Source organism: Lethenteron reissneri, chromosome 42 (genome assembly GCF_015708825.2).
Source record: "Lethenteron reissneri isolate LAM-NWPU_2019-01 chromosome 42, ASM1570882v1, whole genome shotgun sequence".
NCBI lineage: Eukaryota > Metazoa > Chordata > Hyperoartia > Petromyzontiformes > Petromyzontidae > Lethenteron > Lethenteron reissneri.
In genome coordinates this window covers 8965863-8979474 of record NC_083820.1, presented here as the reverse complement: position 1 = coordinate 8979474, position 13612 = coordinate 8965863, and the positions used below count along the sequence as shown (strand labels likewise).

The following is a 13612-nucleotide window of genomic DNA, read 5'->3' as shown; positions in this document are numbered from 1 at the left end:
ATTTGAGAGGGGGGTCTGACTTTTTGTGACGCCACGTGACGAGGGGGGGGTCAAAAATCGTCCAAAATCGTGTGACGTCATTTATGGAAGGCCCCTTTCCTATACTTTGCACTCCTATCGTGTTTTTGTATTTTTGTTGTTGCAACGTTGCTGACCCGCCCCTACTGGACATCTGTGAAAAGTGCTTTGTAGCTCATCGGATTCCTCCAGTGTAAAAACTAAATACTCTTGATTTTTTTTAAAACTGTAGTGACGTCATCGAATTCACGCCAGATGCGTGATGACGCCATAGCAAAACCGGCGAGGTTGTACAGTGACGTCACAACGCGGTTGTACAATGACGTCATTGCGCGGTTGTACGATGACGACATTGCGCGATGACGGAAGCTTGTTAACGGTATGGGGCTGCTCGACCAATCACGACGCGAGGTTGTCGCGGTGACGTCACGCGGCATTGGCGGAAACCTGCAGGGGGCGGACACGTGAGCGACGGAGCGAGGTGTGTTGGTGTTTGTTGTTGTTGTTTGTTGTTATTGTTGTTTTGTTTATTGTTCGCCCGGTGTTTAGTCGTTTCACTCAATATATTAACGGGTCGCTGGTAGACACGGAGCAAGGCGGCGACGAGTTAGTAAGCCACGGCCATCAACAGCGAGAGACGTGTCTCTGGATGTGGTGTGCCGGGTGAGTTCAAGTGTTTATTGATTAGCGGGTTTGCCCGCACTCGGCGCTTGCAAGCTCATGCGTGCTTATATACAGCGTGGTTGTGGTTTGTGCGTGTTTATATTTCACTGAACTACTCGGATGATCGCTGCAAAGTATGATCTGTGATTTGATTTAGTGTGCTGATCTTTAAAGGTGCGTTGCAAAAATGTTGATACTCCGACTGATGCTCCTGCTGCTGTTGTGGAGTGACTCATGCAGCCAGCTATGGCTACAGGGTTTGGTGGTACATGTTGTTTGTGTCGTTTATTGTGAAAGTCGGTCACAGTTCCTATGATCACTGTTACATTGCTTTTATGGCTTTATTTTGGTGATTTCGAAAAGTTTTTTGGTTTGGCCATGTTTGTTTGTTGTAGTACGGAGTTAGACTGATGGCTTTAATCTAAGTTGTCTTGTGGTTGTTGTTGTTTGACTTGCATCCCACTGGGATTTTTGCACACAGCGTTGGTGTACGGTGCTTTTTCTGCAATATTTTGCTGTCTTTCCTTGGATTTTCTGTTTGGGCATAGTCACTTTAAGATGTTTTCTTGTTCATGTTCTCGTTTTTTTTTGTTTGTTGCGGTTGCACCCGATTCAAGAGCCGAATGGCTCACAAGGCTACACCAAATACATGAAACTGAAACGGTGGAATTGCGAGCCACCTTGCTGCACAGTCAGCCGCGATGAGAGTTGGGTTTAGATCAACTCCTCCGTGTCCACACACATCGAGATGCGCTAACACGCGTGTTTGTACGGGGAACAAGGAGAGTTAATGCACGAGTGGGGGGCCCCCGATACAGTTTATTGATTTTATCAACAAAACCCCCGTTTCGATTTAAAGCTTTCGTGACTGCAGGGATTCATATTCTTGGTTCTTTCGGTAAAGTCGTGTAGAAGGGAAATAATAAAATAATAAAAATATAACAATAAAAAGTGGTTCGCACCTGATGATTGCGTGTGTCGCAATCGAAACGTCGTGATAATTTTATTTTAATTATTTTATTTTAATTATTTTACCGACAGAACCAAGAATATAAAAACCTTCGTTATTTTTCCGTAGAGTCCTTTTTTGTATGGAGACGCAGCTGGCCGGTGACAAAGGTCGACGTTGCTTTGCACTCCGCGGAGTTGTTGAGCTTCATGAATGCGATTTGCTGTTTGATCAAAAAAAAGTTTCCCGAGAAAAAAATCCACTCTATATGGGACACAGTTGATGTGTGCCCACGTTATTTCTTGGTCACCTCAGATCAAGGCCGTAGCCATGGAGCCAACATTGGGGGGGACCAAATCTTCCAGGAGATCTGGGGGTCGTCCCCCCCCCCCCACAAAAAAATCTTAAATTTGAAAACGAATTTCCTGCCTAAAATAGAAAAAAAATTCACTAACACATAGGATGGACTTTTTATTTATTTTTAACAATAATGTCTAATAGTGTATTGTATTACATTGAATCTAGATTTTTCTTTTTTACCTTGTCTTGTTCCTATTGTATGCAATGGCAGAGATTAGGGATTAATAAGTACAACCATAACCACAATCATACAAACAGAAATCTATTTTATAGCAATATATTGGGGGGACATTTTGAGCATATTTGAATATTGGGGGGGAGATTACATCCCCTGCCTCAGACAGTCATCATTTCAACTCGTAACAGTGCTGCTGCTCTCGAATAGAGAGAGAGAACTGACTCTGAAGCGCTCGAAGGAATCACAGACAAGCGTGAAGAAGGCGGCAGCCACGCAACGAGCCGGTGTCAATTTCTCCCCAAGCTTTGCGGTCCTCTATGCTGTACTAAGGTGTTATTAAACAATGTATTTGTACGTGCGAGGAAACCGGAGCACCCGTAGATAAACCCAAGCGTGTGGAGCGGGGCAATGCGTCATATGGAGTTAGCATGCGATGTGACGCTAAGTTCTGTCCACTCTTGTCTCGCTATTACACCAGAGATCTTGAGTTCCCATCCATGTATCTCGAGTTTGGAGCAGTGACATGACCGAGTGGTTCGCAGAGGTTCACAGTTCCACAGCTGCCCTGATTAATCGTGAGTATGTATTAACTGTACATACTGCTTCACAGTAGACGTTAAAGATTCCATGACATTTGAAAATGAGTAGGCCACGTGAGCTGGTGCCATGGTCAAAATGTGCCAAATTCCCTGCAAATATTCACCTGGAGAACACATTGAAAAACTGCTGCAGATTGCCTGTGAAAGATAGTATCTTTGTGATAACCTTGCACGAGCAACGCATCTGCGAATAATTTCATTTGGCCTTCGTGTGCAACCGAACTCCACGTCTCCCCATTACAGCGGGTATATCGACAATCGCTTCCGTGTAACACTGAACTCCATTCGTGCCTCCTCGTCATAACCAGGGATCCCGCGGTCACCGCTATGCTATTACTCTAGGCCACATCTGCAGTGCTCCGTGAGGCGCCATGGAGCTGCCGTTGCATTGCTCGCGGCTGCTGCGGGACCTCAACGCACAGCGCAAGAGCGGCCTCTTCTGCGACTGCCAGGTGCTGGTGAGGGAGCAGCGCTTCTCCGCACACAGGTGAAACAGCAGTGCCAGTGACCAAACGAGAATTAACGAGTTACGATCGGCAAGGCAATCGTGGTCGAATAACTCTGGTGACCGACATGACGTGTGGGGAGGTCTGCATGGTGTATACAAGGCAGCAGTGCCTGTCCGCACACAGGAGGGCAGCGCAAAATTGCAGAAGGAGGTATGGATAAAGTGCAGGTAATAGAGCGGGTAAAAGAAACGGGCATGGATGTATAAAACTTATCTATGTTACAGACATATTGGCTGTCAAGAAATATAAGTGACCGTGAGAGAGAGTTCATCACAAGACTGAGAGATCGTAACAACTTGGCGTTGATTCCTTGCAGCAGTGAATTGTTCACGGCTGTGGGTTATGATGAATAATGAGGAATGGGAAGGTGAATAAGAGGAGTTTCATTGCAAATGTCTAAGCTCACAGGACAAGCAACCCTAGTATGTGTGTGTGCAAAGTGAATTAAATCTTCATGACCAAGGAGAGGGGGAAACCCGTTGCTCAGCATTACAAATGTGTGTCTCTGCAACTGCGCGCAGGAATGTGCTCTCTGCCTGCAGCGTGCATTTCCGCACACTCTTCCTCTCGAGTCTTCCTGAGATGTTGGCCAAGTCATGGGACGACACGGGCATCGTCACCGCGACACTTGACAACCTGGCGCCCTCCACCTTCGCTGTCATCCTCGATTTCATGTACACCGCACGGCTCACTCTTACCGGCCTCAACTCGGAGGACGTAATGTCGGCTGCCGGCTTCCTCCAGATGTCGGAGCTCGTCTTCGCCTGCAAGGGCTTCATCGGCAGGCGGCCTGTTTGTTGGCTCACCGTCGGTGGCGGCTACCGACGCCAGCGATAACGTCGCAAAGTCCCCGCAGCCGTCGTCGCACAAAAAGATAGCGTGGAAGGGTGGCGGGCAGCTCGGGTTTCTGAAACACATCAACCTCAAACGAGCTTTTCCCTCGGAGACTTCGGCTCGACGAGGAAACCAAGGCACTGCCTTTGGGGCCAAGCGAGACTGTGAGACGCCGAACAGCAATGGTTCGGTCCCATTGCATATGGCCACGCACGCCAGTCAACTTAACATGATAGTCATCGACATAAAAAACGAGCAGGTCTCTCTGGAAGAGCCACAGCTCCCAGTGGAGACCACCAACGGAGAGGTATGGTCCAGTACCCCCCGTTCTCAACCCGAGAGCCACAGCAGGGCCCAGAGAATCCTGGGCACGAGCAGACGGGGCCCGCGCCCCCAAGCCTCTGCTCGACCCGACACAACAGGCCGGCGCATGAGCCACAGGGACGAGGGCGCTGCCTGCATCCCTGATGATGCTGGTTTTATAATCATGACAGTTCCTCCGGACGGCATCAAACAGGAGCCGGAGGATTGCTCACCTTCAAATGTTGCAACGTTTGAGGTACGGCTTGCAGCTTGTACACGTACATGGAGATACTTTTTACCATTGGCTTAGGATGGCCAATTGGAGATTCGTGCCACCCCATTTGCTTGTTTTAGCAGCGCCACACTGACAGCGGAACTCGTGGAGTGTTTGTGTTAAAGCAACCTATTGCTGGAGTCCTATGCACCCTTGGATTTAACTTTGACATGGGTGAAAATTCATGAAGATCAGATTACAAAATCTGGAAATCAAATTCCAATCGATTCAAACCACTCCTTGTCTGTATAGTGTACATCTAAAGCTATTTGCCTATCCACTGCTGAATGAGGGCCTCCCCATGCCATGTGGGGGGTTATTTGATCAGACACATTTTTTACATTTTACCCATACATTACTCAACTGGAATCCACATAGCAATCATCACCCCTCACTGCAAATACTTGGCAGGACCGTCCTGAAAAAGAGTAATGAGAGTAATACATTACAATAAGTAAAACACTTCGTGCTGGTTGTTACAGGTGGGCAGCGTTGATATGGGAGCATAAAAGTACAGTACAACAATGGACTTTGTTGATGCAATCTTAATTTGGAGCTTTCGTGACTGCAGGAATTACTCTGGTTCTTTCGGTAAAGTCACGTATAAAGATAAAATAATAAATTAAATACTAGCATACGACGTTTCGATTGCAACACAAGCAATCATCATCAGGTATAAATGAAATAGAAACACAAATCTAGTATACTCAGAAATGGAATGTAATACAACAGAGAGTCGGATAACATAACAGTCAACACCCTACCTGGTTGATTACATTCTTCCTGAGAATGCTAAATTTAAGAGAGAGATAAAACACAGAACCAGAGACATATAGACAGACATATAAGCAGACAGATATCACAGAGATACATAGAGAGAGAACAAACATAGGCACACAAAGAAAGCCACGTCTCTGTGTCGAGGCCCTTAAATATATGCAGTGATGCACTGCGTTCTTCTGGCCCTCCCATGCAGTCAGAGCTTGTGGCATCGTGTTTTACACTAGTGGATGCCCATTTTGGTCCTCAGTGCAGATTGTCCACATTTTAAATGTTATGTTTGGTATGAATGAACCAAATTGATTTCCACTGGCAGGGTGACGAGTGGGAGAGCATGGACAGCTCGATGGAGCAGCTCTCTCCAGGTCGGTGAATTATTTTACTGAGCACATTTTTTTTTCAAAGCGTGTCGCTCATGAATACTTCACTGAGCTGTCGGGAGATTTAAAGTCGCGTGCATGTTTTCCTGGTACAGTACAACCACGGGAGTCTTCTCATAATCCATTGTTTGACTCATTGATGAAGACGAGACAGCCACCGCTTCCTAGGCTGGGAAGACGTGTACAGAACGACTTGCACAGTAGCAAATGTCATCAATTTGGTTTAAGATAAGATTTGTCGTACTTACCAGTGAATGTGAGAATTACGACATTGTGTGTCGTAAAATTTCGAGATTTTATGAGTAATCAGGACCACTTGTGATTAGATTGTTGCTGCTGCTGATAATAACATTACGTAATAAATGACAAATAATTGGTAACATTAATAGCATTCTCTCATGATCGGTCTAGCATCCTATGTGTTAAAACTAATCCAACAAATTCAAAACGCCGCTGCCTTTATAATCTTTAATCTGCCCTTCCAATCTCACATCACCCCTCCTCATTGAGCCATGCTGGCTCCCTGTTTATTATCGTTACCTCTTTAAATGTCTTACCTTAGTTTATAAATCTCTCCATGGCCTGGCTCCTCCGTACCTCTCTTCGCCCATCTTACTTTACTTTATCGTGCCTGCTCTCTGTCTTCTAAATCTTTGCTGTCTCCTATTCCTCCTCCTCCGTACGTACAGTCTCGGTTTCGCTCATTCTCTCTCCTAGGCCCTCTTCACTGGAATAAATTGCCCTTACCCCGCAAAAAAACACCCACTCTCACTACCTTCCGCTCCTCTCTTAAGAGACCCACTTATTTCCTCTTCCCATCCTTCCTTCTCACCCTGTTGTCCTCCCCACTCGTACTAACGTCTTCCCCGTCCCCAACTCCCCATGGTCACCCAACATCAATCCACTCATTTAATTTCTATTTTTGTTTATTCCAGGTATCGTCACCACCACCTAATTTTACATATCCGATCCACTCATCTCGTTTCATCTCGCCCACCATCTTGTATCATAGTTCACTGTTTAGTGCCTTGGTTATACTGGTAGGAACCTCCTGGTTACACCAGCCCACAAGGGATTATTGTGTCCGTCGTGCAGGGATGGGCTGGGTGGGGAGGGGAGGGTGGGGCTGGGTGGGGATGGTGGGGCTGGGTGGGGAGGGGCTGGGTGGGGCTGGGTGGGAGGGGTGGGGCTGGGTGGGAGGGGTGGGGAGGGGCTGGTCACCTCGTAGTGCCCTTATAAAACTCAACGTTTAACCTACTCGCCGGCTTGTGCCCGCCCTCACAGTCGGGAATATTTGCGGAATACACCACGCTGCCGTTGACCCTGGCCATTGATCGAGCAACCCAACGTTACTACCAGCTCCCTCCGCAGGAATGTGTTATAACCTATGATAAGATAAGATAAACATACCTCAGCCAGAGCAATGATGGCATGCCGGCCATGTTGCATTCAAGGTTGGTTGTCTTCCTGGCAGGCGATTGGTTCATGTAATGGGAGTTATCATGCCTTCACGACAGAGCTGCGACCTCTCTACGACTCCCATATTTACTTTGTCTTGCAATCCATTCTCTCTTACGACATTTAGAACCGTGCCACAACCGTAGCCTACCGGACTTAAGAAGACGAAAGTTTCGCGCCGGCAATTCGGCACGAGAGGCCCACGTCTTCCTTGGCCCCCAGGACTTGGCAAGGAACCTGCAGTCGGAAGAGAGCGCCCTTTTTACCAAGTGCAGCGGCGATGATTTGTGGGACGCCGGGGAGCAGGGCGCACGTTCGACGGCCGGAGGATATCCTGGCTGCCGACCAAGGGACGGCTCTGCCTGGGAGCAGCCGGCCGACCTTGCTGCTGCCGGCGAGAAGTGGGCCGGCGGGATGGCGCTCTTCCCGTGCAAGCACTGCCCGGTGCGCTTCACTGCAAAGGAGAACCTGGTGCGGCACCAGCGCACGGTGCACGCCGGGCAGAAGCTCAAGTTCTGCGAGGCGTGCCAGCGCAACTTCCGCGACAGCACTGACCTGCAGCGCCACCGTCTCTCCAAGCACTGGTGGCAGGGCCGCGACGGCACGTGCCCGTTCTGCCCCGAACGTTTCCGAGTGTCGAGAGAGCTGCTCAAGCACATCCATCACCGTCACAGAGGCCTGGCTGCGTTCTGACTCGGCAACGCTGCCACCATCCCCCCCCCCAATAACACGTTTCCAGGCAATGGCCCTCCATATTTCTCTACTATTAAGAGCATTGCCCAACAAAAAAAAAACAATTCTTATATATTCCTCCTGACGGCAGGATTAGTGACGATTTGTGTTGAGGTTTTGTTTTATAATATGTAGATTAGTTTTAGTTTGAGCCCACTGTTAATCGACTGTTGGATGAGAGCCTCCTGACACTGTGTCTACCATAGTGGGGTTGTATGACCATAAATCAGCAAGTTGATTAGTGTAGGTTGATATAGGTCCGGTTAAGATATCGCTTGCCACTGGTGTTAGCCGTTGCCTGGTATCGAACTCATTTTGCCGAATTCACTGCACAGTGCGTTAATTACCACTGCACTCAACATGTAGATGGTAGAATATAAATATCAAACGGTAAGGTATTATTTGCATACTCTTTGGTTCTTTCGGTAAAGTCACTTAGGTATAAAATTAAATTAAAATAAATCACGACGTTTCAGGCGCAACACAAGTGTCCGTCATCAGGTGGGAAAGCATGGTCTGCTGCTGAGGCAGACTTTTAAAATGTTTGAAATGGGTGTAGCCCAAGGGTCATAAAGAAGTGGCCGGGGCTAGTGATGTTAATGTGAGATATTAGCATGTAACTGTAAGATAGGAAAGCGGCCTCCTAGACGAGGGCACTGAAGTGGCTATGTTAATGTGAGCGATTAGCATGATGTTAATGTGAGAAATTAGAGGGCACGGAAGTGGCTATGTTAATGTGAGAGATTAGCATGATGTTAATGTGAGAAATTAGAGGGCACGGAAGTGGCTATGTTAATGTGAGCGATTAGCATGATGTTAATGTGAGAAATTAGAGGGCACGGAAGTGGCTATGTTAATGTGAGAGATTAGCATGATGTTAATGTGAGAAATTAGCATGTCACTAGAAAAGAAGGGTGAACGTGAGAGATCTAAGAGAGCGGTATAGAGAGAGACAGAGAGTCGGAAATAACAGCTGACATAGGCAGGTAGGATGGAAACATCACAGTCGGTTAAGAATTTACCTGGTTAATAACGTCCTTCCAATGATTGCTCAGTTTGTACCCATCCTCTCGGTTGAAGTTGTGTCTGTGTTAATATATCTGGATAGCTTCATGAACAAATCTTTGAAGGTAGCCGGTAGGTTTGCAGAGTACCTCCGTCTTGGAAGAATCAATTTTGTGTGAGCCCACAGTGTTAAAACAATGATCGGCAACGGCAGAGGTATTGGTCTTACCGTGTTTCAGATCTGCCTTGTGTTCACAAACGCGGTCCGAGACATGTTTCGTTTCCCCAATGTTACTGCTGCCGCAACCACAACTCAGTTTGTAGACACCAGGGTATTGTAGGGGCCACGTCTTTATTACACACACACACCACCCTAACTACTGTACACCAACTTCTCGTACAGTCTATCTCCTGTATTTCTTCCACTCAGCCTATCATTCGCCGCCTACGTAGCGTGCCTACTCCGGCTACGCTCCAGGTCCTCCGGCTATGATACCCTATGGGAGGCTGTCTGACCTGACCCAGCCAAGGTACAGGTCCAACCACTGGTTCCTCAGACCAGGCCCTTATAAGGACAGTAGGCAAGGGAGTCCCAGGGTCCACCACTGGCCTCACAGAGGCCCGGCCCTTAAAAGGACGGCAGGAGCTAGAGGTCCAGGGTTCTACACTAGCAGGTCTTCAACTGCCACGAACCTCTCCAGAGGTCCGCCTTATATACCTTTCTCAGTCGAGGGGCGGGGCTCTGAGGGATCGTAGAACACCCCACAGCCCCCACCCGTTGGGAGGGGATGCGGGGGATCACATCATCCCCCACAGCCCCCAACCGCTTCTGGGCTGTCTGCTGTTGCAGGAAAGTGCATCCGCAGCCCCCCAGCCGTTAGGAGTGTTTGCGAGGGATCGTAGAACACTCCACAGCCCCCAACCGTTGGGAGGGGCTGTGGGGGATCCCAGAATCCCCCGCAGCCCCCAACCGCTTCTGGGCTGTCTGCCGTTGCAGGAAAGTGCAGCCCACCTATGGCGCTACACATGTCAGAATTCACATCCTTTACAGATGGGATCTAAAACAGTCTGCCTCAGTAGCAGGCCATGCTTTCCCACCTGATGACGGACGCTTGTGTTGCGCCCGAAACGTCGTGATTTATTTTATTTTATGACTTTGCCGAAAGAACCAAAGAGTATGGATTCCTGCAGTCACGAAAGCTTCAAATCAAGTATTATTTGCATGTTTTGGTTTCACCCGAGCCTGTAGTGTAGTTGATTATATTATTTGACAAGAAAGACATGCATACGCACGGATTCAAGCGTCGCGCTTGACACGTGATTCCATCGCCTTAACTGGCGAGGTGAATCCTGTCGGTGCTGCCTTCGTTATCGGCAAGCTTCGGGTAACACAGGTCTATTTAGCTGTCTTTGTCTTGGGTGAATTCCTAATGGAAATACAACTTTCTACAAATATTCTGTTCATATTGGATCCGCCCCTGTTGCCACCCTGCCTCCCCTGTCGCCAACGGACGTAGCTCCTAGGGCAGCGGTCGGGAACCTATGGCTCGCGAGCCATATATGGCTCTTCCGATGACGGCATATGGCTCCCAGAAAATTTTGAGTTGAAAAAAATAAAAATAAAATCAGTTTGGAACTGATTTTAAAATACTTGTGATATTGCTTAATACTACTGTGTCATTTTCAAGTAAACAGAAATTAGTTTTGAAGATAAAATTTCTCGGGTCACGGGTCCCGTGACCAGAAGTCACATTAAAAGTAAGACATTTAATTTATTATACGTTAAAAATACTATATGGCTCTCAATGAAATATATTTAGAAATATTTGGCTTTATGGCTCTCCCAGTCAAAAAGGTTCCCGACCCCTGTCCTAGGGCAATGCTTTTAACACCTGGTTGAAAAGCGCTGCAACTGGATAAAATGAATCTACGGCAATGAATTATACATTATGTTAATGTAGAAGGAAGCCAATCAGCGTCAAGGGGTGGCCGAATATGGGCTTTTTCGATCCACAAATCATTTCTTTAGATCCAAAAATCATGTGTCGCTTTCGATCCTTAAATCATGTGTTAGGAATCACTTTAACGATTACAAGAAATTGTATTCAAAATATCAATACATGGGGCGATGTGTTCGATCATGGATCAAGCTTCGTATCGTAAAAAAATCGGTCTATTCCCGTGTAATCAAGCATTGGCTTGTTAAAAACACGTCCTGTCCCGTTCCGGTATTACTTGTTTGGCAAAAGTCCCGCCCAATTTCCCCATATATGGGCCTAAATCATTAATATAATTTATCATTAATTCTCTCGCGGATTCATTGCATGCTGTTACAGCGCTGCAAATGGCAATGCAATGCGCTCAACCCTTGCAAGGGACACTAGAGGGCGCATTGTTACCCACCGCCCGCTTCGCTGCGCGCACAGTGAGAGGGCCTCGTGTAAGCGCCCCCGTACCCGCGTGTATATATCCGTGGCTATGCGTCTATTCGCTGTCTAATCGCACCACTTCCAAAATGCGCCGCTCGTGATGCGTTGAGTTGGTTCACGAGGCAGTGAGCAGTCGAGAGGCTGAATCAGCACTGCCGAGTTCCTGGGTTTGAATCCGGGTTTCAGCCACCGGTGATTAAACCGTGTTCCCAAAGTGTAGAGAGACGGTGGTATCATTGCAGTTAGCAATGGCTGTATGCATTGGTAACTAATGCTAAGTTTTGGATTTTTGCAGCTGTCTTCATTTCAATGGTTTGATCCCCATCTGCCAACAGTAACTCCTCGGTACACATTCTGCTATGTTTCCCTGTGGTCTCCCCCCTGGAAGTCGTCTCCTATTATTTTCCAGCCAACTTGTGCATGACCTTTGTTTTGCTCATAATGTATTTATCCTGAGCTCAACTTTGCAACTTTAATTTGTTTAAATGTCTCCTTTGAGGTCACTCTCATAGACAGTTCTAATGACTGTCCTGCTGTAAGCGAGTCTGAAACGGGTTAATATTTTATAAGAATATGTATGCCTTAATTTTTCCAATGACTTTTTTGGAAAACATCTTTTACCGTGGCTGTGCATAACTTTTGCGAATATGCCTCAACTCGCCCAGCCCCATTTAAGCGTGCGTCCCATTACATAGTGCGATCTCAATGTGGCCGTTCCATTTTTGTAAATGCATTTCATTGCTCTTCAATATATTTTATTTAGGCCTCGGGTTTATAAGAGCTTGGATGACCGCATCCATTTACAGTGAGTTGAATGCCTTTCCATAGACCACAAAAGTTGGGCGAAATGGTATTCGAAATGCATCGGTCTTTTCTCGAAGCCGATATTTAGTACTGTATGTATGTAGGAGCCAAGAGAACAAAATATTACTTTGATAATAATTGAGATTTGCAATGCTCTGCACAGTATTTGTTCGCTCTCGAAGGGAATGACTCCAGAGGGGTGAGTAGGTAGCCACAGACGAGTGGGAAACACAGCAGCCAGCACAGGGGACGTCACTCAAAGGGACGATGGCTGATGGTCGACAATGGCGATGGAGTGGCAGCCAGAGTAAACGCGCCAGAGAGGGTCGACAGTGGAGTTGGGGCCATGAATTCGGCCTATCCAGCAGTGGATAGGTCATGGCTGGTGATGATTAGAGCTCTGGAAATTAAGTGATTCATTCATAAGAGGTGGGTTGACCCTCGGTCGAGGTAGTTCTGTGATTTCGTTGGACGCTAGGTGGTGCTCCACTCACTGCCAACAGACTCGATTTAAATGTCCTCTGACTGGATACCTCGAGCACAATTGTGATTGGTGGAAAATGGGGCACAACATGGAAAAGGCTCTCTGCTGTTGTCAACAGCTTGCCAAGCACATGAATGACCTTTATCATTTGTTTTGTTTAGCAATTTATAAATATGCCTCGTTTGCTTTCTCGGGATCAAATAAATATGTTATACAGCTTGCATTTTGGTATTTTAATAAAACCTGCATTATAAATATCTTATTTTCCGTGGCCGAGTGTCCAATCTCAATGGTACTTGTTCCGACATGACATCGCACCGTCAGTTTGCGATGAGGAAGGACCATTGGCAATAAAAATGTGTTTTCCCTCTCGGGCCATAGTGTTATTGACAAATGCGTTGTAGGGTGTTTTGTTGTTGTTGTTGTCTGAATGCTTAGAGGTCACTTAGTCTGCTAACAGTAATTTATAACGCCTCGGCAGCGGCGTTCAACGACAATAACCAGCGATTAAATTCACTGTCCACACGTCGCAATCCCCCCGGGGGGGGCGCATCGTGTAAAGCGGAGAAATTAATTGGCAATGACATCCAGACAGTTCACCTTATATTTCTTAATTAGACATGCAAAGTGAGCACTTGGCGTGGTGAAGGCTGTAAACGCCCCCCCCCCCATCTCAGCATCGGCTCAGCGGGGGGGCTAGAGCGGGATGAGCCCCCTCCCGCATCCCCCGCCGCTAAATTCGCAGTTGAGTCGAAAAATGTTTGACAGAATATTTTACACCAGTGGCGGTTTTGCCCAGAGTTTGTGCACAGATGGCACTGGATCTGCCACGATGCCCTTTCAGATTGTGCAA

The 13612-nt window shown here is 47.2% G+C and overlaps 1 protein-coding gene across 6 annotated transcripts; it reads left to right on the top strand.

Moving 5' to 3' along the window:
• Positions 1-451: 451 nt before the first annotated feature.
• LOC133352896 (zinc finger protein 768-like) lies at positions 452-13029 on the top strand. Of its 6 annotated transcripts, none has more exons than XM_061568892.1 (6): positions 472-499; positions 2647-2743; positions 3110-3254; positions 3798-4669; positions 5784-5832; positions 7433-13029. In XM_061568892.1, the coding sequence occupies exons 4-6, from the start codon at positions 4313-4315 to the stop codon at positions 7996-7998; spliced, it is 972 nt and encodes a 323-aa protein (XP_061424876.1). In that variant the 5' UTR covers positions 472-499; positions 2647-2743; positions 3110-3254; positions 3798-4312; the 3' UTR covers positions 7999-13029. The 6 variants fall into 6 exon arrangements, with proteins under 6 accessions (XP_061424878.1, XP_061424881.1, XP_061424876.1 ...); XM_061568895.1 differs by having other exon boundaries at positions 476-499; positions 2647-2747; XM_061568893.1 differs by lacking the exon at positions 472-499 and adding an exon at positions 506-681.
• Positions 13030-13612: the final 583 nt, after the last annotated feature.